Source organism: Prunus dulcis, unplaced genomic scaffold, assembly GCF_902201215.1.
Source record: "Prunus dulcis unplaced genomic scaffold, ALMONDv2, whole genome shotgun sequence".
In the NCBI taxonomy this organism is placed as follows: Eukaryota; Viridiplantae; Streptophyta; class Magnoliopsida; order Rosales; family Rosaceae; genus Prunus; species Prunus dulcis.
Genome location: NW_023010211.1, coordinates 8,057 through 31,720, shown reverse-complemented (window position 1 = coordinate 31,720; position 23,664 = coordinate 8,057). Strand labels below are relative to the sequence as shown.

At 40.6% G+C, this 23,664-nt stretch overlaps 2 protein-coding genes, 1 long non-coding RNA gene and 1 other non-coding gene across 4 annotated transcripts; 1 reads left to right on the top strand and 3 right to left on the bottom strand.

The window, feature by feature from the left end:
- Nucleotides 1-493: 493 nt before the first annotated feature.
- Nucleotides 494-3,970, bottom strand: LOC117613207. The gene has a single exon (XM_034341841.1). The coding sequence runs from the start codon at nucleotides 3,968-3,970 to the stop codon at nucleotides 494-496; it is 3,477 nt and encodes a 1,158-aa protein (XP_034197732.1).
- A 4,010-nt stretch (nucleotides 3,971-7,980) lies between these two features.
- On the bottom strand, nucleotides 7,981-11,535 carry LOC117613209. The gene is made up of 3 exons (XR_004583683.1): nucleotides 11,188-11,535; nucleotides 11,020-11,101; nucleotides 7,981-8,337 (listed from the first exon to the last, which is right to left on the bottom strand). It is a non-coding gene; the product is annotated as an uncharacterized LOC117613209 (long non-coding RNA).
- Nucleotides 8,017-8,122, bottom strand: LOC117613211. The gene has a single exon (XR_004583684.1). It is a non-coding gene; the product is annotated as a small nucleolar RNA R71 (small nucleolar RNA).
- Nucleotides 11,536-19,774: 8,239 nt separating the features above from the next.
- Nucleotides 19,775-22,153, top strand: LOC117613208 (protein FAR1-RELATED SEQUENCE 5-like). Its single transcript, XM_034341842.1, has one exon. The coding sequence runs from the start codon at nucleotides 19,775-19,777 to the stop codon at nucleotides 22,151-22,153; it is 2,379 nt and encodes a 792-aa protein (XP_034197733.1).
- Nucleotides 22,154-23,664: the final 1,511 nt, after the last annotated feature.

The following is a 23,664-nucleotide window of genomic DNA, read 5'->3' as shown; positions in this document are numbered from 1 at the left end:
GGATATAAGGAGGCCAAGGCCACTGCGGATAAGTTGGAGAAGCAGATTGAAGAGCTTCAAAAACAACTGGCAGAGTGCAGGGAGGAGCAGAACAAGCTTGGGACTGGACTGAGCTCTAAAACCAAGGCCACCTTCCTTGTGCAGAGCATGGTTGCAGCTTCCAGGCCAGCTTTGGAAATTGCAGAAGCCTCGATCCACCAAGGAGTGCTGCTCCAGAAGGAACTTTCTGTCAAGAAGGCGAACCTGCAGGAAACCCTTGGAAAATTAGGATTTTAGTTCTTTCAAATTCTGTTTCCTTGTTTATTTGGACAACTTTGCCGCTATGGTGGCTATTTAAATAAAGTTTGTTCTGCTTCTCTTTCAAACAGCATCTTACTACTTTCATTCACCCTTGATGTAATAAACAAAACATAACTTTGGAAGTAAAAAAAAAAACGAAACAACTTTAAAGCAAAATGGATTCATAACATAGACAAAGTTAGCCTTGTTTTTTTTATATCCCGGGGTCCGTCTGTACAGCTTGTGAATCCCACATGGTTGGGTAGAATTTCTTTAACCATTTGCCATTGATTGGGGCATTGTGAATAACTCCATCTCTGTCCTGCAACCTATATGCCCCCATTCCGAGGATCTGGTTAATCACAAAAGGACCTTCCCATGTAGGTGACCATTTTCCATATCCAGCTACGTGTGCTCCAAGAGGCAGAATTGCCTTCCAGACTATCTCTCCCTCTTCAAAACTCTTATCTCTGACCCTTTTGTTGTATGCCCTTGATACAGCCTGCTTTCCTGCTAAGAGTTTGTTGAGGGTGTCAATCCTGCTTGCATCCAATTCTTCTAATTCAAGTAACATGGCTTGAGAGTAGTCTTCTCCTGTGAGACCGTGCTGGTGAGAAATTCTAAGAGACTGGACTGCTATCTCCATGGGCAGAATTGCATCATGGCTGTAGGTCAGGGCATAGGGAGTCATGCCAGTTGCTTCTCTTTTGGAAGTTCTGTATGCCCACAAAGTCTCTGATAACTTTTCATGCCACTGCTTTGGATTCTTCTCCAGCATCTTCCTGATGATATTGATAATCACCTTGTTACTTGATTCTACCTGTCCATTAGCTTGAGCATAATAGGGGGTAGACTGAAGCAGTTTGAATTTGAATGCTTCTGCCATATCTAGCATATCCCTAGATATGAAAGAAGAACCCCTATCAGCTGTGATTGATTCTGGAATGCCGAATCTTTGTATGATCTGTTCTTCTATAAAGGTGATGATCTCTTGAGAAGTTGTGGTTTTGATTGGCTTGGCCTCCACCCATTTGGTGAAATAGTCTGTAGCAACAATGATAAAACAATGCTGCTGGCTGCTGGCTGGATAGATTTTGCCAATGAGATCCATTGCCCATCCCCTAAAAGGCCATGGTTTTACCACTGGATTCATAGGGACAGAAGGAGCCTGCTGCATTGGGCCGTGCCTTTGACAGGCCTCACATCCCTTGGAATAGTTGATGCAATCCTTCAACATGGTTGGCCAGAAGTAGCCATACCTTCTAATTAACCAGCACATCTTTCTTCCTCCTTGGTGAGCCCCACAGATCCCTTCATGGGTTTCTCCCATGACTTTCATATATTCTGTCTTTCCGAGGCACCTTAATAGCACCTCATCCTTACTTTTTCGGACCAAATCTTCATTCCACATGAGGTAGTTTGTAGCCATGATTCTGACTCTTTTCTCAGAGGGCAGAGTGGGATATTGCAAGTAAGTCATGATAGGCTCCCTCCAATCGTCTTTAGTGATTAAGGCAGAATTGACTTCTATCTCCATTCCTCTAGTCAGAACAGATGGTAGACTTTTTCTTCCTATCTTGATGATCCTTTGGACGCAGTCTTCGGGCATTTGTATGCCTGACGCTACCTGAGCCAGTTCATTGGCTGCGAAGTTTTCTTCCCTTGGGATGTGTTCCCAAGTAGCTTCTCTGAATTCTGTCAACAGATTTCTAGCTGCTACTAGATATACAGCCAAGGAAGGATTTAGACACTTGTATTCTCCAGCAATTTGTTTTAAGACAAGCATTGAATCTCCCAAGATCTCCACGGACTGGATTCCTAATTCTACCAACATCTCAAGCCCTATAATCAAAGCTTCGTACTCAGCCCGGTTGTTGGTGCACTGGAAATCTAACTGGAAGGAATAGCAATGTCTGATCCCCAATGGTTCTTCCAGAACAATCCCGGCTCCTGAAGCCTTATCTGTCTTTGATCCATCAAAATATAGTTTCCAAGGTGTAAGATGAATTGAATAGATTGGATTGTTAAGGCAAACATGAGCCCTAGTTAGTAGATTCGCATTTGCTATGTCCAAAGAGTCCATGTTTTCAATTTCCTCTCCTGGGTGATCTGCTAGGAAATCTGCCACAGCTTGCCCTTTGACAGCTTTCTGGGGGACATACCTGAGGGTGAATTCTGTCAAAGCCAAAGTCCATTTCCCAATTCTGCCTCTCAACATTGGTCTTGTCAACATATACTTGATCAAGTCTGTCTTGGCGATGATATAGATAGTGTGTGGCAGCATGTAATGTCTGAGCTTTATAGCAGTAAAATACAAGGCCAGACAAAGCCTTTCTATTGCGGAATACCTCCTCTCTACTTCTGTCAGTGTTCTGCTTAGATAGTAAACTGCCTGCTCCTTTCCTTCCTTGTTGTCCTGGACTAACAAGCTTCCAATGGACACCTCTGATGCAGATACATAGAGTTTGAGTGGTCTGCCTCTCTTTGGTGGGGACAGAACTGGTGGATTTGAGAGGTAGTCTTTTATTTCCTGGAAAGCCTGCTGGTGCTGTTCTTCCCACTTGAATGTTTGTTCCTGCTTTAGTTTTAACAAGGAAGAAAAAGGCTGAATCTTTACTGCAGAATTGGATATGAATCTCCTTAGAAAATTGATTTTTCCTAGGAGACTCTGAAGTTCCTTTTTGTTCCGAGGTGGTAGGGCTTCCATGATGGACTTTGCTTTATTCTTGTCAACCTCTATGCCTCTCTGGTGAACCAAGAATCCTAAGAAATTTCCTGCCTGAACTCCAAAAACACATTTTTTGGGGTTCATTTTTAGCTTGTGCTGCCTCATTCTTAGAAATGCCTTCCTTAGACTTGATATGTGGGTTCCTTCCTCGGGGGACTTAATCACTACATCATCTATGTACACTTCCAAAGAATGTCCTATCATATCATGAAAGATGGAATTCATTGCCCTTTGATAGGTAGCACCCGCGTTCCTTAAACCGAAAGGCATTACAGTATATTCGAAAGCACCTATATGCCCTCGACACATGAAGGCTGTCTTGTGGATGTCTTGTTCTGCCATCATGATCTGGTTATAACCTGCGTTGCCATCCATGAAAGATAGCATCTGGTTATGAGCAGCTCCGTCTATTAGCATGTCTGCCATTGGCATAGGATATTCGTCTTTGGGAGACGCTTCATTCAGATTTCTGTAATCCACACATATTCTAACTGCCCCTGTTTTTCTTTTGAGGACAGGTACAATATTTGCTAGCCAATCGGCATAGATGGCTGGTCTGATGAACCCTGCCTTAAGCAGCCTTTCTATTTCTTCCTTGACCTTCAGTTCTGTGTCCATGGACATTCTTCTCCTAGCCTGTTTAACTGGAAGGTAGCCATCTTTGATTGGCAGTTTGTGTTCTACTAGCTGTCTGTCCAGTCCTGGCATCTCGTGATAGTGCCAAGCAAAACAATCTCTGAACTCCTGCAAAAGTGCTATGAGTTCAGACTTGAGTGGTTCCTTCAGAAGTGTGCTGATGAAAGTAGGCCTTGGATCTTCTTCTGTCCCTAAGTTTATTTCTTGTAGAGGATCCTCCACTTCTCGCAGGGAGTCATCTAACGCTGCAGGTGCAAAATCTAATACTTCCTCCTGTAAAACTTCCTCTTCTTGTTCCTTCGCACTTTCGTGCGTGAATTCTGCCATATTGGTGGCTGGATTCTGTATGAAAAACTTCCTTTCTTCCCAGTATATCAACAATCTTTTTGTGATGGATCGGATTGTTGCAGCTCGATCCTTGTCCAGTTGATTGGGACTAATCATCAGAGTTCTTAGCGCAGAAAGGTCTATTCCAGTCCTCCAGAGAATTGGCTAGACCTTCTTCAATGAGCCTTTGGGCCGTGACACCATGGGGGCGGCCGGTCTGGTTGACTCCAAAGAAAGTAAAAGGACCGAGGTCGTCATGATAATACCTTGCTTCAAGACACATGGCAGAGGGTAGGAATGGCCGTGGATCGGCCTCTACAATCTCCATTTGGCCTTCATCATTCCATAGTGCTAGCTGCTGGTGGAGGGTGGAAGGAACACAAAAGCTCTGGTGAATCCAATCCCTGCCAAGTAGTGCATTGTAAGTGGTGGAAGTGGTATCTATCACAAAGAATGCTATTTTCAATTTTTTGCTTCCAACTATGACATCCACGTCTAAGATGCCATGGATTTTTGTAATGCCCCCAGCGAAGTTGGTGACGGTCAAACGTGTTGGAATCAAATCCTTCTCTGTTCTGCCCATCTTGCCCAGCATTCTGTGGGGCAATAGATTAATGGCCGCACCTCCATCTATCATGATCTTGGAAATAGGAATACCTCCAAGGTTTGCCATTATAAACGAAGGCCTGAGGTGATTTGCCATTTCTTTGGTTGGTTTAGAGAAACAAAACTGCTCCGCAGCTGGGTTATTGGCAGTTCCGCCTGTTCTGGGGTTGTCTGCCTGTTGTTCTGGCATCTCCTTTGTTTCCGCCAGTCTGCACTCAAAGCTTTCCTGAGAGAAAACATCTCCTTCCAAGGTGCTTTCTTGTCCCTCGGCGGCCCTGAATTTTTCTGGCAGGATGAACACCATGTTAACTCCCAAGTCACTCTGTAGTAAGTCTTCTAACTCTGCGCCAAAAGCCTCTGTTTCAGCATCCAATTCTTCCTCAAATTCCATCAGTTCTTCCCCGTATTCTTCGGTCCAATCATCTTGTTCTTCAGTTCCGAGGGGGTCATTCTGTCCTTCTGCAAATGTTCCATAGTCCAATTGTTCCTCTTCATATTCCTCCGTGGGGTCGTCTTTCCCTTGCTGCGGGGTAGGCTCGGATTCCCCTTGTGCCTGCAAGATGTTGGGTTGACTGCCAGACGACGAAGCTGGATGGACAGGAGATCTGGCCGAAAGTTCTGTTTCCGGTAGCTTTCTTGAGCGACAAGCTTCCTGTTCTGTGTGGGGAAGTGCTTTAGGATTCTTTCCTTTCCTGGCAGAATTGGTCTCTGTATGTATCTGCGTTTTATTCTGGCTCTTGAGATATGTGCAGTATTGCCTCTGGATTCTCCTTCTCTGAGTTCTGGTTAACTCCATGGTTGGTCTGCCACTTTTTCCTACGGAGTACCACCTGCCCTCTATGATTGTTGCCAAGGGCTTTTCATTCCCGGGTGCCTTGATTGATATCTCCTTCCTGGGCTGTTCTACCCTCCTTTCGCTGCATTGTGCAGGCCTGAAATGGTTCTTCTGTCTTGTTTTGCCCCGGGGTGAGGTTCCAATCCTATCAAAGACACTAGGTGTGGGTCGATTCTGCTTGTCTAGAACCACTTCTAGCTCTGTTTCACACTTGCACCTGCTACAAAGTACTAACCCTGCCGAGATGGTGGTGCTTGGTCTTTGACTGGTTTCTCTTATGACTTTTCTGCTTCTGCTGCAAGCAATATCTGCCATTGGCCGAGTTTCCCTCTGTTCTGGCCAATTCAGGTTGACCATATTAACTTGTGGTTGAGGGAAAGGATCTGTTATGACCGATGGAGGCTTTTCTGCCAGTTTCAACCTTCCTGCCGTTATTCCTTCTTATATCACGTCTGATGGACATATTGTATATTATATATTTAACCTCATTCTTAGTATATTTTGGTTAATATTTTGGAAGAATTTTGATACTTTGAATTATATTTTCAATATAGGACTTTCGACTCTCTCTGGAGCAAAACATAATCAAATGGAGGAATTTTGGAGTAATTCCAGTTGGAGGACGTTCTTGAGTCACTTAGCTTGATCATATCAAAATTTCAGAGTTTTCTTCCAAGCGGTTATTTTCTGGCAATAAAATAAAGGAGCAGTGCGCGGTGCTGGAATAGTGACGTGTTGGGCTTTTATTGCGTTTTTGGAGCACAAGATGACCTCGGATGGGTTCGTGGCCTTCTAGAGAAGTGTTCAGAACATTTTTATCTTTAAAACAAGCTATCTTGGGCCAGATTTGGAGGAGATTTGTGGTAAAAACGTGGCTGGGCAGATTTTGGGCAGATTCTCCTATTCCAATTTGGACTTTATTTCCTAGTTTTATTTTATTTTAATTAGTTTCCTTGTGGGGATGGAAAAGCTGTACATTGGCAGCTAGGTTTTAAGGGGTATTTAAGCTCTTTCTCACAAGGAATTAAGGACTTCTTTTTCACTTTTGAACTTTGCATTGTGGAGAGAAATTGCTAGGGTTTTGGGTTTTCACAACTTTCAGGTGTTTTCGTTCTTTTCTTCTTAATGATATTTTCTTGGATTTCAATTATGAGTATGCGTAACTAAATTTCTTTTGCTAGGGTGAAGCCTTGAACCTTAGCATGAATATGTGATTTTTATTTAATTGCTTATGATGAGTGCATGCCTACTTGAATTGTTAATCACTGTTTTAAACTATCTAATTGTCTTAATGCCTGATCACCATTAGGATCTTTAGAAAAGTAATTGGATGCAATTTTGGTCGGAAGGTTCCCTGAAATTGATGCTAGCTTCTTGTGATTAATAATTGTAATTTCACTTAAGATGAACACCACGTCTTAAGGGTTGCATGGTTTTTCAAAGGGTTTTCATAAAACTTAATGAGTCTTTCATGTTCAGATTTGATCCGAACGTCCGGACGGGGTGCATGTTGGATATACGTTCTGTGTTGGAGGTTCCAAGTAGAATATACATTAGGAAAACCTAACCTTCAAAGTGGCATGTGCAAATCATAAGTAATTGGTAAAAGTTCATAGGATTGCTAGGTGATGGTGAAACCCTAGTGCTTTTATAAATTGATATTCAAAACTCTTTCCTTCAATCATATTTGTTCTTGTTTTAATATTTGTTTTTAGAATCAACCAAATTCATAATCATCTTTCTTGACCTTTTATTTTAAGTAGTCATTTGGAATTTGTTTTTACTTAAATTGCTAATTAGTCCTTGAGGAAAACGACCTTGCATGAGCATCTATACTACAATAGCCTTGTATTCTTGCAAGTATTTTATGTGATTTTAACCCTGTTTGCACAGGTACTAAAACTCCTATCAAGAAATTGGCGCCGTTGCCGGGGACTATTTTAGACAATTTTTGTTTAACCTTTTTCTGATTTATTTTATTTTATTTTATTTTTAATTTTCGTCCAAAAAAAAAAAATTTTTGAAATTGAACAATTTTGTTTCTGTTGCAGATTCTGCAGACTGCATGGTCCAAACCAGATCAGGAACTGCACAGATTGTACAATTTGATCCAGAACCAGAGCGCACACTGCATAGACAGCGGAGAGAAGTTACTTGGGCTTGGGACTGTTTACTGCAGGGCACTTTTCTGCAGAATCTGTTTGCAAACGAGGGTAACATGGCGTTAGAATTACCTGCGGCAGGTAGACCACTCAGGCAGTCATTGGAAGCCCGTGCCACTGATGTTCCCAATTGCATTGTGTATCCTGAACAAGAAGAGGGTGATTCGTTCGAGATCAGGCCCCATATGCTTGAAATTCTACCTACTTTTCGGGGGCTGCCTAATGAAGATGCAAACATACATATTGCAAAATTTATTGTGGGTTGCAAGAATATTTTGATTAGGGGTTTTTCTGCTGAGGCTATTAAGTTACATCTTTTCCCTTTCACTTTGAAGGACAAGGCAGAAACTTGGTTATTCACTCTACCCTCTAATAGCATTACTACTTGGCAGCAGTTACACACAAAATTCCTGAACAAATATTATCCAGCATCCAAGACATTGAATTTCAAGAGGGAGATTTTGACATTTACACGAAGCCTAATGAAGAGTTTCATGAAGCGTGGGAGAGATATACAGAGATGTACATAAAGTGTCCACATGTTAAAATTGATTCAGATACACAAATGAATATTTTCTTTGATGGGCTTAATCCTACATCTAAGAGCCATGTGAATGCATAAGCAGGAGGATCATTGTCAAATAAATCTGCAAGAGAGGCATTTGAACTGTTTGATATGATGGCTACAGAATCTCAGCAATGGGCAGCAGAACATTCACAGAAAAGGGGCATTTTTGAGTTATCAGTAGGTTCTCCCAATATGTCTGCACAAATGGAAAAAATGGATAAGAAAATTGATGCAAAGTTTGATATGCTTCTACAACATCTAGCAAGTTCTACACAGCAGCCACCTACATCAACAGTTTGCACTATATGCAGTATGGCTACACATGACATAATGGGCTGCCCACATAGAGACTCTTACCCAGAGCTTGTTGAACAACATGTCAATATGATGAACAGCTATCAAAGGCCTAGGAATGATGCATATGCAACTCATTACAATCCTGGATGGAGGGATCACCCTAATTTCAAATGGGGTGGCAATCAGACTAATGCCAAACCATTCCAGCATGCACAAAAACCTTTTGTTCCCCCCAAACCATCTCTGGAAGATCAACTTGCTAAACTGGCAGCAACAACTCAATCATTCATCGAGGGCAACAATCAAAGATTTCAAAATGTTGAAGCATCAATTAAAAGTTTGGAGCAACAATTTGGACAGCTAGCTACACAGATTTCAAATAGAGAAAAGGGCAAATTTCCTAGTCAAACAATTCCTAATCCAAATGGACGTGAAGATTGCAACGTTGTTCGGACTTTACGATGTGGAAAAAGCTATGACAATCGTGAAAATAGCATTGAAAAGGAGCAGCAAACAGTGAAGGATAATACAGAAAATTTTGCAGCAGCAGAATCTGCCGAACCTGCAGAAAGACATAATTTGGCAGATCTAGAAACTGTTCCAAAACAAGTTCCTGAGCGTGTTCATGAGGCCCCTATTCCATATCCAGAACGTTTGAAGCCAAAAGCAAAAGATCAACAACTCAAGGACTTTATGCAGACATTATCCAAGGTTCAAATCAACATTCCATTACTGGATGCAATCAAGAAAATTCCATCATATGCCAAATTTTTGAAGGAAGTTTGCAGCAGCAAAAAGACGCTTTCAGATTTGGACAAAGTTATTTTGACAGAACAGTGCAGCGCAGTTTTGCTAAACAAACTACCACCTAAGAAAAAAGATCCAGGGAGTTTTAATATTTCTTGCACTATTGGAAATTCTAATTTTAAAAGTGCTTTAATTGATTTGGGTGCAAGTATTAATTTGATGCCTTTTTCTGTTTTCCAGCGATTGGGGCAAGGAGATTTAAAGCCTACATCAATTATACTTCAACTAGCTGACCGTTCAATCACTTATCCAAGAGGTGTTATTGAAGATCTAATTATTAAGGTTGATAATCTTTATCTACCGGCAGATTTTGTGGTTTTAGACATGGATGAAGACCTTCAAACACCTATTATTTTGGGGATGCCGTTTATGGCAACAGCTAGGACCTTAATTGATGTGGAAGCTGGAACATTGACTTTACGGGTTCAAGACCAATCTGTGGTGTTTAATTTGTTTGAGGCAGCAAAACGTCCTGCTGAACAGCAAGATTGTATGCGTATTGACATGGTAGATAGTATGGTGCAGACGGATTTTATGCTAATTCAAAAACATATCAGTTGCTGCATGTTTTACAGGGGGAACTTGAGACAAATTCTGAAGATGAAGGTGTTCTTGAGTACATTCACGCATTGAACAGTCTGCCCACAGTGTTGCCAAAATTTAGGAATGTGTACGAGAGTTTAGGGGAGCCCAAACAGCCCCTTAAACCATCTAGACAACAGCCGCCAAAATTGGAGCTGAAGCCTTTACCAAAACATCTTAAATATGCATATTTAAGAGCTGCAGAGACGCTGCCAGTTATAATTGCAGCTGGGGAAAAGCGGAAATTGCATTTAAATGAGCTAGAGGAAATTCGTCAAGGTGCTTATGATAGTTCTCGCATCTACAAGGAAAGAACTAAGACATTTCATGACAGTCAAATTTTACGGAAGGAATTTCAGCCAGGGCAAAAGGTTCTGTTATTTAGTTCAAGGCTCAAGTTGTTTCCAGGGAAATTAAAATCTCGTTGGACTGGACCCTACCTAGTGACTCAAGTTTTTCCTCATGGAGCAGTTCAAATCACTAATGAAGATAAAGGCAACACGTTCAAGGTGAATGGTCATAGGCTGAAACCCTACATGGAGACCCCCTTTGACATTGCAGCCGAGTCTTTGACTCTGAAGGAACCAGTGATTTGACCACCAGGCTTCTGCAAAGTCTAGCTACAGACTTAAAATAGCGCGCTTATTGGGAGGCAACCCAATTTTTCTAAACTCTTTACTTCTTTTATTTTCAAAACAAAAAAACAGAGAAATTTGTTGTTTTCTTTCTCTAGTTGTTTATATTTTCTTTCTATTCCTAACACATAATTGACTCAATGCAGGACACAACCATCAGCAGCAAGCATCAAAAACAGAAAATCCTATACTGGAATCTTGCACCCAGTAGCAGCTGGAATCTTGCACCCAGCAGCAGCTGGAATCATGCACCCAGCAGCAAGTCTACATTAACATCACCACATCTACACTATACTGGAAGTTAAAGCAATTCAGATGAGTGAAGATGCAAGTTTGGGGGAAGCTGTTGCGGATCCAGCACATATATATAATTTTGAGAAGTTAATTTTTGCAACTCAGTTTACATCACATAGCCAGACACCACACAACTGAGTATCGCTATCAGAACCAACCAAAAGACACAAGCAAGCAGAAATTCTCACAATCCAGAAAGACCCATGAATTAATGCAAATCTACCACCAAAAAAAAAAAAAAATGCAGGGATTCGATATTATACCTGCTCCCAACTTGAAGATTGACTTGCTCGCTGAAACCCTCCAATAGACGCGGATGAGTATCTCAGAACAAGGCAACGAAGTCTGAAATAATCACTTTTGTTCTTAATTACTTTCAACACAAAAATACCCACACTGAGACCCAGTTATGAGCACAACGCGAAGCTTACCGTTAACCAAGCTCAGGAACTGCGAGACTATGTGGTGTTGGGGTTGAACTCCGTCTGGGTCAGCTCATCTGAGTCGGGGGGGTCGGAGTTGGGACGGATCTCGGTGAGCATCCGATTGTCTCTTCGACGAAGCCGCAGCTGATGGTGATTTTGATTTTGTTGAGGGTTTTCTGGATTTGGCACCCTCACATAGATGAACCCACACGACTATGCTCTGAAAGATAGCCAAGGCTCTTGAGTTCTTGCTAGAGATGACAAGGGGAGAGGGTGGAGATGGATGGGTTGAAACTGAGTGAAATAAAAAGAGAGCGTCTTTTGTGATTTTCAATCTGAGTTGCGAATGGCCAAAGGCGAGCTTTTTGGCTCTGGACTCCAGGTTAGACGAAGGGGATTCAATATTTTTCAATTGACACATGAACGCTGCTAAACCAGTATATATAGTAGCTGTCGCGATAATTTGACACATGTGCGGACTTGGGCTGTTGGTCAGCGCTCTTTGCATCCGAGCTACAGGTCCTGCGTTCGAATCACCGCAGCATCACCTCCGCATCCCTGGTGTGTTCTCTCTCTCTCTTTTTATTTATTTTTTTTTTTTTCCTTCTCTTTTACTTTTTTCTGTTTATGTTTTATGTTCTTGTCTTTTCTTTTTCTTTTTTCTTTTATTTTTTTTTTGTTTTTTCTCTCCTAATTACTTCTTTAGTTGTTTCCTTTGTTTATTTTCCACGCCTTGAGGACAAAGTGTGATTTAAGTTTGGGGGTGGGAAAGTAAATTTTATATTTTTCTTTTTTTGAGTCTTGTTTAAAATTTTTTGTTTTTAAGTTAATATCCATAGATTATTTTAAACGTTAGAACAAATGGACATGGTGAAGATCAATCCCACAATAGAGTCTTTTCTATTTATTGTTGCTTAGACACTAATTCATGAATTATACTTTGAAATTTGCACATCACATCAACATGGTTTTTGGGGAGTGAGATTGGAATACTTACTTTTTGTCCAAGTGTGTTTTAATTTCTGTTCAATTTAAATAAAGTTAGTATGTGTTATAAAGTAATAATTGCCTCACCTGAAGCTTTCCTAGTAACCGGGCCAGTCCTGCCTAATCAGCATAACTGTTGGTAGAATGGTTCCAAGAGTTGTGCCACCTGCAGTATTGTCTACCCTTGAGTTCCTCCGGCTTGGGTATTCTGTGGGGCGTTTCTATTGCCTTCTGCTGTAGCATTTCATTGAACAAAGCATCAACCTTGGTTAAATCAAAAGAGTAAACCTTGTTCTGCATTGGCTTGTTGGGAACGAATCCTCCTGTGAACGGTGGGGGCTTTTGGTCTTTAGGTGGCTTTGTAAGGGCTTTGCAGTTGATGGGATGTTTGAGTTTCGCCATTTCTGCCACTGAAACCTCTTTCTCTTCTGACTCTTCTGAATCTTCCTACGACTCTACCCCAATCAGGTGGACTGAGGAAGAAGGGGTTTTGTAATAAGTACCTTTAGAGGAATTCCTTCTCTGTTGTTCTTCCCTGAGCAATTCCTCATATTTGGATGCCTTGTCAGCCAGTTCTGCCAGGTCCCCGAACAATATTCCGTCAAACCTCTTTCTGAGAGAGATCTTAAGGGCGGCTTGTGCCATCTGGATGAAATGTCTCTCCTCCATGGGGATTCGGCACTTCATTTTGAGCTTCCTGAACCTGGCTATGAAGTCTTGGGCCGGTTCATCCTCGCTTTGTTTGAGGGAAGCCAGATCACTAATGGTGACTTCTGGCTGGATCCTGTAATAATAGTCATGGAAGACATTTTCCATCTGTTCCCAAGTTTGCACAGAATTAGCTGGCAGGCTGGTATACCAGGTGAAAGCCTGTCCAGAGAGAGAATTGCCGAAAAGTCTTAATTTCAGCAGAGGGTTGTTCTCAATAGCTATGCATTGGACAGAGAACCTGCCTATATGCTCAACTGAGGAAGCATGAGGATCTTCCCCGTTGAACAAGGTAAAGTTTGGTACTTTGAAACCTGGAGGCAAAGGTATTTGATCGATGTAGGCTGGATAGGGTTTTCTGTAAGTAGGCCTCTCTCCTCTTCTTGCCTCGGGTTCCATGATTTCCCTGATCATTCTTTGCAATGCCCCTATGTCATTCAAAGCATTGACGGGGGGAAGATCTTGTCCCTGTTCTGGCTGAATGTAATCGATCCTGGGCTCTATTCTGTATGGTCTGAGTGGAGGTTCCTCTCTGTGCCCTTCCTGTTCTTCGATGTCTAGGTGATTCCTCCAGTTTGCCCCCGGTCTATTCCTGTCATGATTTGCAAAGAGGTTGTTTCCCCCTCTGCCTCTTCTCCCTCTTGCGGGTGGAGGGAATGGATTAGGGTCCATCCTTCTGGGTCTATATGGCAATACTGCTGGTGGCTCTGGCTGAAGTGCCACAGGTTAATCATGCTGGGCCGCCAAGGGTGGAATGGGCTGAAGTTCTGGCTGGTTCTGCTGAGCTAGTGCAAAGTCATCTAGCCGGGCTGGGGCTTCGTGTCCTTGATTGGGAAGGACTCCTTCTCTTGGACCAGCCTGGACTTCCCTGTGATCTGGCAGTCCAGCAACCTGTGCAACTAAAGGATCTTCCTGGTATGGCCATGCCAGTCCTGGCGGAGGACCGTGAGGGAGATCTAACTGCTGGACTACAGCATTAGGTTTTTGGATTCTGGCCATGGCGATCTCTCGGTCTTTCCGGAACTGCCTGTTAACCTGCCATTGCATCATTGCTGTCATATTATTGAGAGTGTCTTGGTTCCTTTGGACCGTGACTTCTTGTCGGAGTATTGACTCCTGCATTTGATTCATCCTTCTAGAGTTAGTTCCAGAACGTCTACTTCCTGTGCTGCCGCGAGCTGACTGTCTAGCATCGCTTTCTTCTGACTCGGGACCTTCCCTACGAGCCATCTGGTTTGTCTCCATATCTAGTGTGAATTCTGGCTAGAGCTTCCTGTATTTGTAAACCTGTGAACGGCTCTGTCAGAGTATGTATACTGAGAAGTCCCACTGGGCGTGCCAAATTGTTCACCCGTTTTTGCGTTTGGCTCCTGTGATGGAAGGGCGAAGTTCCCCACTGGCTTGGAGACCATGTATTGGTCAACAAGTCAGCTTTCTTTGGTGTGCGAGCGTGCCACTGCTAGCAACGTAAATTCTAGCAGACTTCTTTTAGAAAAGATAACTTGCGCCCCAAGTTACTGACTTCTAAAAACAAATGATTGTGAATTTGGGTGAGGAATATCTCCCAAGTAAGTTCTTTTCTTGCCTTAGACTGGTAAGGACTTCCACAATTTATCTCAGTATCAAACGGCTGTTCTGGCCAGAAGTGTTTGATAGAAGTTGGACCGTTTCAGGCAGAACTGCCTTCTACAAGATAATAAATATGCATGCTAACTCTAGACAAGTTAAAAGACTGCCGGAACTTCATTTCTGCCTGAATGGGAGGTTCCGATGTAGGCTGGACTGGACGTGTCTGGGTCGGTCCGTACTGCTTTGTGACTTCAAATGCTAGGCTGACCTGCAAATCGATACCAAAGTTGGGTTTTGGCAGAGCTTTACGTTTTCTTCACGCTTTGTGAGGCCTTTTGAATGGGCAGAACTGCAACTTCTCTTGCTTGGAAGGGACAGAAGTGGCTATTCTCGATGGTCTGATGAGCTAGGGATTGCACTACGAGAGTTGTTCTGCTTGAACAGGGCTCTTCCTGAGTTTTCTGGGGTCTCCACGTTTGTGAAAACTCAAACTCTGCTTGTCTTGGCTTTTGCTGAACCAAATTTGTAACGAGGGATCTCGTTCTAGAAGACTTGTTTTCTAAGTCTGAACCTTGGAATTCAAGTGAGCTCTTAGGCTTTTTCTTGATGTTGTTTTTTTTTTATTGATGATTTGAGTGTCACTCTTTCTTGCCTGCTTTTGTTTTTTTATAAGAGATCCTTTTTGGAAGTGGTTTTAGATTTTAATAATGGGCGGCAAAAAGATCTCCCAAAACGTAAGGCAGGAAAGATTTTTATCAATTATGGCAGATAGGCTCCCAGTAGTCACTTCCTATAGCAATCCCTTCCCTGGTTTCCTGGGCGGCTGCTTTTGTTTCAACCAACGCCACCGTTTGTTGGGTTTTTCATGGCGGTTTGTTTTTTTCTTTTTGTATTTTTTTTGAATAATTACCTGTTTCCCGCTCTAACTGAGAAAGCGTGAGCTGTGAATCCTTTGGAAGGTGGTGTGTTGCTTTGGAGCAAAATCTCTGAATATAGATGGGCTCTTTGATCTTCTGTTTTGGCAGTTTTCCAGAGACGTCCCTTCCCATATAAAGAACTCTAGTTGAAAATGCTGACTTTCTCAAAGTTGAGGTAGCCACGTGGTAGTATCTTTCAGTCTCTTGGGTTTGAGTCCAAACAATTTTGTGGGCTGATCCTTTTAAAGCCCGGATGACAGCTTCTTTCTTTTGGGCTTTCTTGGGCTGGGGACTTTTGTTTTCGATAAAAAGGCGTAAAACCCAAGCCGTCTGGATCCTAATTTTGTTGTCCCCAAGCTTTTGGGCCGAGTGGGAAATTTCATTATGGGCTTGTCCTTTTTTGATTTTGGCGCGCCAATTTTAGGCCCAAACATTTAGTTATTGACAAAAGGTTTTAGCCAAATTAGTAATTATGTTTTCCAAATTTATAATTTATAAATATTTCATTATCTTCTATTAAGTGTGCAGTTTTTATTTTAATTTTTCTAGAAAGCATGTTCAGTTTTCTTCCTCTAACTCAATAAGTTAGAGTATATTGTGCTATTATGATTTAGATCGAACAAATTGAACAAATGATAGGTCAATATCATATTGTTCATTGAGAATTGAAAAGAGGAGAGCGACAAATTGGGAGAAGTCTTGGGTTAAAATCAAAATTGTGAGGTATAAAGTCACAAAGTGAATGCTATATTGAAGCCTGAATCGATTGAGTGAGAAATATATTGTGATTTTGGGCGGCAATAAGACGTAATCGAGGTGGTAAAATACCAAAATATATTGGTGTTAAGGCCCAAAAATCCAAGGGGCTAGGCCCAGGTTTATTCTTAGCCCAGCACAAATAATTAATCGCAAAAGAGGTCCGATCGGGACATAAGAGAAATTGTAGGACACACCTACATGAGCCATGGGCCATGTGTCATGCCAAGCAAGCATTCGCAAAAGGGCCAAAAATGCACCGGCTTTATATATTCACGCTCACCAACCTATCCGATGCTACTTGGCCCGATCATGGTTTATTGTGGCACAACGAAACTCAAGCACAAGCAAGAAAAATAAACACGCGATGCCATGTAAAGGACCGCTATTCTAATACCAAGTCGTGCTACAAGCTTAAGTGGGCCCAAGCTACATAATTACCCGGGGCTTGCTGAGAAGGTTGTGGTATGGACGGAAACGAGCAATCACAGGGCCCACTGAGGGTTCGAGGAATGAAAATTTTAAGCCACTTGGGAGCATTAAAACTCAAGCCTGTTCCTTGAGCCCAAACACATGGGTTAGTATGAGAGAGGGAGAAAATTGATCCAATGCCTTAGGAGGACATTTAGTAGTCTGCTATAACACTCAGACAAACCCACATTAGTAAAATGCCTAGAACAAATAGGCTATTTCCAGCAGTCTGACGAAAACCCATTAGATGTTGGAAATAATACTCCAAAAACACAATGCTAAACGCAAAGCCCAGCCCAGTGCCTTGTAAAAAAATCTGGCATCATGCTCCACCTTTATCAGAACTCCAAGATGGTCAATGAGGAGCCATGGTAGGGACCAAAGGAAATACATATATGTAGGAAGAATACCCATTGGACAAATAACCTTACCCATCTTCTTTTCCTCTGTAAGCCTTATTTTGAAAATCAAGAAGGAAAACAGGTGGTGTCTCACCCCCATGGGGAGGTCCAGCCACGCAAAACTCTTGGAACCCCAAAGGGCTCCTTACCCAGGCACTTGGATAGGAAAATTTCACAAAATAGGATTGAATGGAAAGAAGTGAGGAAAAAGGAAGAAGGGGATTAGACAAAATTAAGGGTTCTAAGTGCCTATAAAAGGGGAACTTCCTCTACCCAGCAGAGACATCATCCAGAGCATGACCAAGCTTTGTCAAGCAACTGGAATTTACTCAAGACACCCCATCTTCTTCTTCCATTGTTTTCCTCTCTCCCTGAGATAGAAACCTTCCTAATTTTCCTCTTCTCCATTTATAACTTTTGCTCTCTGCAAGAAATTCATGTTTCTCTCTCTCTCAAATTGCTAAACCTGTGAAAGCTTAGCTCTCATGCCAAAAGCTCATCAAGCCAAGTCACCTATCAATTTGTTATGTTCTTTTGGCTATTGGTGAAAAAGAACCTAAGAATATTTTTCTAAAGTTTCTGCAAACTTTTTAAAAAACTCTCTTGGGGGTCTGATTCTTGAACTCAGATTATTGGGGGAATTTGGTTTGTCTTCATTTTACATCAGCCCAAATCCATTCGTCAAACTGCTAGAACGAAAAGACCCTTACAATTGGTAAGTTATTGATGACTTAAATGCGATGTACAGATACAAATTTGCTTTGTGCATATTATTATGTCTTTTCGATTACACTAAGCTTTCCATCTACTTCATTCCTAGGTAGGTGCAATAAGAAGGAAAATTCTACAATGGGCGTGGTGTATCCATGCGCCCAAAATATCAGCCGTTGGATGAGTAAGTGGAGATGAGGGTCAAATCCACACCATTGAATGTTGGTAACCTGCTAAAAGGGTTGGTGTAGGTAAAAGTGAATAAAATAATAAGTGAACAGAAAAAAAAAAATAAAACCAGAAAAGAACTACAGGACGACAGAAAGGAAGAAGGAACAGAAGAAGAGATCGTGAACTGCTACAGGACGACAGAAGGAAGAAGGAACAGAAAGGAAGAAGAGATCGTGAACTGAGGCAATCCCACCAACGGCACTTTCTCTTTCATCTCTCCCTCTCATCCCCTACATGTGAATCACTTGATTCTGGAGATGAAATTGAGAAGATCTTAACTCTCGGTGGCTGGGCATTCTGCGTGGTTCACAAAAAACCAGTGGAAACGAGTTGCTGTTGCTGAAACGTATTGAAGTGGCCATTGCAAAGGTAAAATTAATAGCTTTATAGTAGTTCATCCTTGTCCACACTTGAGTTCCCAAAAACCAGCAATATAAAATTTTGCTATATTGATCTGCTCAAAGAAAACCAGCTATTTGTATGGGTAATTTTCCCTATATGAAATCAAGTAATTATGTTATTAAGAAAACCAGAAAAACTGAGCAGAAATTAATGCAGCCCAGGAAGCAACTAAGCAGAAGTAAATGGGTTTTTGATTTGCTGAAAAGAAAACCATTGTAATTTGAGTTATTTCACAGACAAGAAACACAATATAATCAATGTCAATATCTTTCTCTTCTTTAATGTTGGGCATATTGTTAATGTTGAAAAGTTTGTGAGTCATTTGAAAAACATTAGATAGAATTTCTTAATTGTATTGCAAATGCCATGATATTTGTAGCGTTGCATTTTTGTAATGGAAATGTAAGAGGTACTTCATTATGTCATTTTGAATGCAATTACCAATTAGGTAGTCCTATTTTGCAATTATTGTATCCATATTGCCATGTTATTGATAGCCTCTAACATTCTGAGAACATATGTGTTTTGTCAATGCAATTGACAAACAGTTACTTCTAATTGCATTATAGTCTTGCAATTGACAAACATAACAGTCTATTTGCATTATAGTCGTGCAATTGCCATTATATGTGCACAATTATGAAATGTAGAATCTCTCAGTAAGGACTTCCTTCATGATGGAATTGTATGTTTATATTTCTACTAAATGCACTTGATGTGTATCCATTTATTTGCATATTAATTATGCCATGAAAAACATTAGATAGAATTTCTTAATTGTATTGCAAATGCCATGATATTTGTAGCGTTGCATTTTGGTAATGGAAATGTAAGAGGTACTTCATTATGTCATTTTGAATGCAATTACCAATTAGGTAGTCCTATTTTGCAATTATTGTATCCATATTGCCATGTTATTGATGGCCTCTAACATTCTGAGAACATATGTGTTTTGTCAATGCAATTGACAAACAGTTACTTCTAATTGCATTATAGTCTTGCAATTGACAAACAGTTTCTTCTAATTGCATTATAGTCTTGCAATTGACAAACATAACAGTCTATTTGCATTATAGTCGTGCAATTGCCATTATATGTGCACAATTATGAAATGTAGAATCTCTCAGTAAGGACTTCCTTCATGATGGAATTGTATGTTTATATTTCTACTAAATGCAATTGATGTGTATCCATTTATTTGCATATTAATTATGCCATGAAAGACATGTTGCCTATTTTCAGGAAATGGATGCAGAAGCAAGTAAAACGAATGGAATTCAGGGCCAAAACTCTGTCCCTAAGAGTGAAGGTTATTTTGCAGAGGCTGAGTCACTTGAAGAAACTGAAAATGTCCCATCTTTACAGATTTTGGGTAGTAGAACAGAAGAAAGTACTGAGAAAAGCAGACAGTTTGAGTATGATGGGTTGAACTTCCAAAATATGAGCATTGCTGATTTCTCGGAGAGAGAGTTTGCAAAAGTTGAGGAAGCAGAAAGATTTTACAGCAACTATGCCCTTGCAATTGGTTTTAGCATAAGAAGAAGTCGTTTGAGACGTAGCGAGGGTGGGGTTGTGATGGGAAGACAATGGGTGTGCTCAAAAGAAGGGAGTAGATCAAAGAAATGGACGAATAGAGATGATATGGTTCGTACACCAAGGAAAGAGACTAGAGAGAATTGTCACGCTACATTTGCTGTGAAGTATTGTCCTAACCAGGATGCTTATATTGTGACTAAATTTGTAAAGGAGCACAGCCACCGACTTGCTAACTCACATGAGGTGCCTTTTCTTCGTTCGCACCGGTGTGTTACGGAATCTAACATAGCACAATCTATGTCTATGAGAAAAGCCTCTATTAAAACCAATAGGACGTACGACTATATGGTTGACCAAGCAGGTGGATACAAAAAAGTGGGGTTCACCAGTAAGGATCTATATAACAGGATGGATTTCGAGCGTCGACAAGTGGTATTGGATGGTGATGCACAAGCAGCAATAAGCTACATGAATGGCAAGGCAATAGCGGACCCGGAATTTTTTTGCATGTTTAGTGTAGATGAGGAGAATAGATTGGCAAATTTGTTTTGGAGAGACTCTCAATCTCTACACGATTATTGTTGCTTTGGGGATGTGGTGATACTTGATAGCACGTACAAAACCAATGTATATGACAAGCCTTTAGTGGTGTTTGTTGGTGTAAACAACCATAACGCGACTACAGTTTTTGGTTGTGCATTTCTTGTTGATGAGACTGCTGATACATATCGTTGGGTACTCAGAACTTTTTTGACTTCTATGAAGGACAAGAAGCCTGTATCTATTGTCACGGACGGGGATGACGCAAGGCGCGTAGCGATTGATGAAGTTTTTCCCGATGCACATCATCGTTTATGTACATGGCACATCATGAGGAATGTGAACACCAATGTGAATAACCCAGAAATAGTAAGGGAGTTTAGCTATTGTGTGCATGGTGGTTTGACACCAGTAGCTTTCGAACAACATTGGCAGCAAATGATAGATACGTATGATCTAAAAGGCGATTGGATCGAGATGATGTATCGTAAACGGAAACGATGGGCTGAAGCATACTGCTCAGGGCATTTTTTTGGTGGGAATACCACCACACAACGTGTCGAGGGTATGCATAAGAACTTGAAGGATGGAATTGGTAGAGGCATGAGGTTAGTGGAGGGTATTCCACGGATTGAAAGATCGTTATTGAGGTTGAGAAATGAGAATGTGAAGGATGACTTTGATTCCAACAATTCACATCCACTCCTTCGCACGCACCTCCGATCACTAGAGGAACATGCAGCTTCTATTTTCACTCACGACATTTACAAGTTGATAAGAAATGAGATAAACAAGGAGGCAAAATTAATTCTCGTGCAACCCGTAAGAAACAATGAAGATCCTCGTGTTTACACATTTTCCAAATTTGGAAGACCCGTTGAGAAATGGACTGTTGTGTACTACACGAAAGAGCAACATCTGCAATGTTCGTGCAAATTATTTGAATCCAGTGGAATTCCGTGTTGTCATATGTTTGGAGTCATGAAATGTGAGCATATGGATGAAATACTTCCGACCTTAATAATGAAGAGATGGACAAAGGATGCAAGACGTGGGAGTGAAATTGTAGTCAAGTCTGATGATGTTCCCCACGAAACTATTCAAATGGCTAGGTTTGGGTCATTAAGCGTTGATTTTAACAAGCTTTGTTTTTATGGGTCACAAACAGAAGTCGCTTACAAGAGGCTAAAGGCTGAATGTGGGAGATTAAATACTTTGGTTGAGACATGGAAGGAGCAACATGAGCAAACTAGTCTTAAACTAGGATGCCATAATAATGTTGTAAGAGACCCCATAGTTGCTAAGACAAAAGGAAAGCAAACAACGGGAAGCAAAGGCAAAAAGGCCCCACAATGCGGAGAGTGCAAGGTTACTGGTCACAACAAAAGAAACTGTCCAAATCTCATTGTTGGTGAGGGAGGTAAGCGGAAAAGGGGTTATACAAGTGACATGAGCGATATTCTTTCTAGTTTTGGACCAGAAGATGATACAACTGTTGGGAACATAACATTTTATTCCTCCTCGAGTGCTGTGCATGGGACTAAGATGTTGTCCTCTTCTTATACACCCCCTAACTCGGGCTTCTCATGTGGCGAAGTGTCTAGTGGCTCCACTCATTACACCTCTGATGGTTTCACCTTTGACACACCCGAGTATAGTGTATTGGAATCACAATTTGACACACAAGCCTCGCCACGTAGGGATCGTAATAGATTTTGGGTTCCATTCACCCCAATAAAATGACATGGATTGTAGTACTTCCACTATATATATGGTTTAGGTTTTATGTACGAAATATTCACTACAACCATATTGTTCATGTATTTCCCCAACTTTTGGCATGACATATATCATTAGTGTTATTTTGTATCTATGTTAATGTTACATGTAGGAGTTTTGATACATTAATATTGATATTTTATTATGCATTTGCATGATTAGAATGGTTAGATGCAATAAATTCCATTGTTTTTCATATTTAGCTTAGGTGCTTAATTATGAAGATAAATGAAAAATGGGAAAAATGATATGGCAGAGTTCTTTGGAAATTGCTGAACAGTAAATATGATTTTGCAACATGAAATGGCAATTACACATTGGCTGTGTGTCGCTTTCATTGTCCAATTTAGAATGTTTTCACCATCAAACTTTCATAATTTAGTCAGATATAGTCATTCTTAGTGTTTGTTAAACTACAAATTTGACATAGTTAACAACCAATCTTTGTGGACAAAATCCTTTACTTGCACGCTTTACTATTTTTGAATATGTGCGTTTTTGTTCACAATGTGCACTTGCATGTTTAACTTGGAATAATTTGAATCTATTAATTATCTTCAAACAAATATTTTCGCACAACATTCTGTAAATATCAATTTGTATTGTTTATGGTAAGGCATACAATTATTACAATGTGGCTTTAAATTTTGTTCCAAAAAAAAAGAAAAAAGAAAAACAACTAAACCTCATGACTACCTTAAGTTATGTCCGACTCACCAGATTCATTTGGAATATGAGAGGAGTAAAGGTCGTTTGTTATACAAGGTTAGCTTGGCTTCGCCTTCACTAAATTTAGTACCATGTTTGTTTCATCGAGTCGTAGTCTTATATGAGATTGTTAATACCGAGCTCAGCATAACACCTCCTTAGGAGGGTACTACTAAATCCATGTGGAAAGGGAGAATTAACTGATCTCATGCTCGCAAATGTATAAGATGTATATCTTATATGATTATTAGTATTATTAGTATTATTAATATTTATTTATTTATTATTATTATATGTATATATTATATTATATTTATACTTACATACATATATACTATAATGTACTTATATACATGTGTTTTACACATATATGTATAGTTGTATATATATATATATATATACCCGCAGCGGCGGATCCAGCAATATTTAAAAGACTAGAAGCAAAAAAAATTAATTATTACCCAAAAAATTTACATAACCAATCTCCCTTACAATTTAAATAATACCAAAGTTTTTACAGGCTTTGCATTGATGCTAGGTAACTTTGGTCCTGCAAAGGTAAGCCTTCCAGCAATGATGAATAAGTCTTTTAGAAGAAAAATTATAAATAATAAAATATAATGAAACTAAATTAGTAAATCTGTTTGAAGCTTAACATTCCAGTACATTTAAGTAATAAATGTAATATTCAATTTCAAACCCTAATATTATCCAATTAGTCATACAATCGAAATGGAGTAGGATGATTCGTAAATTCACAGGAGGAT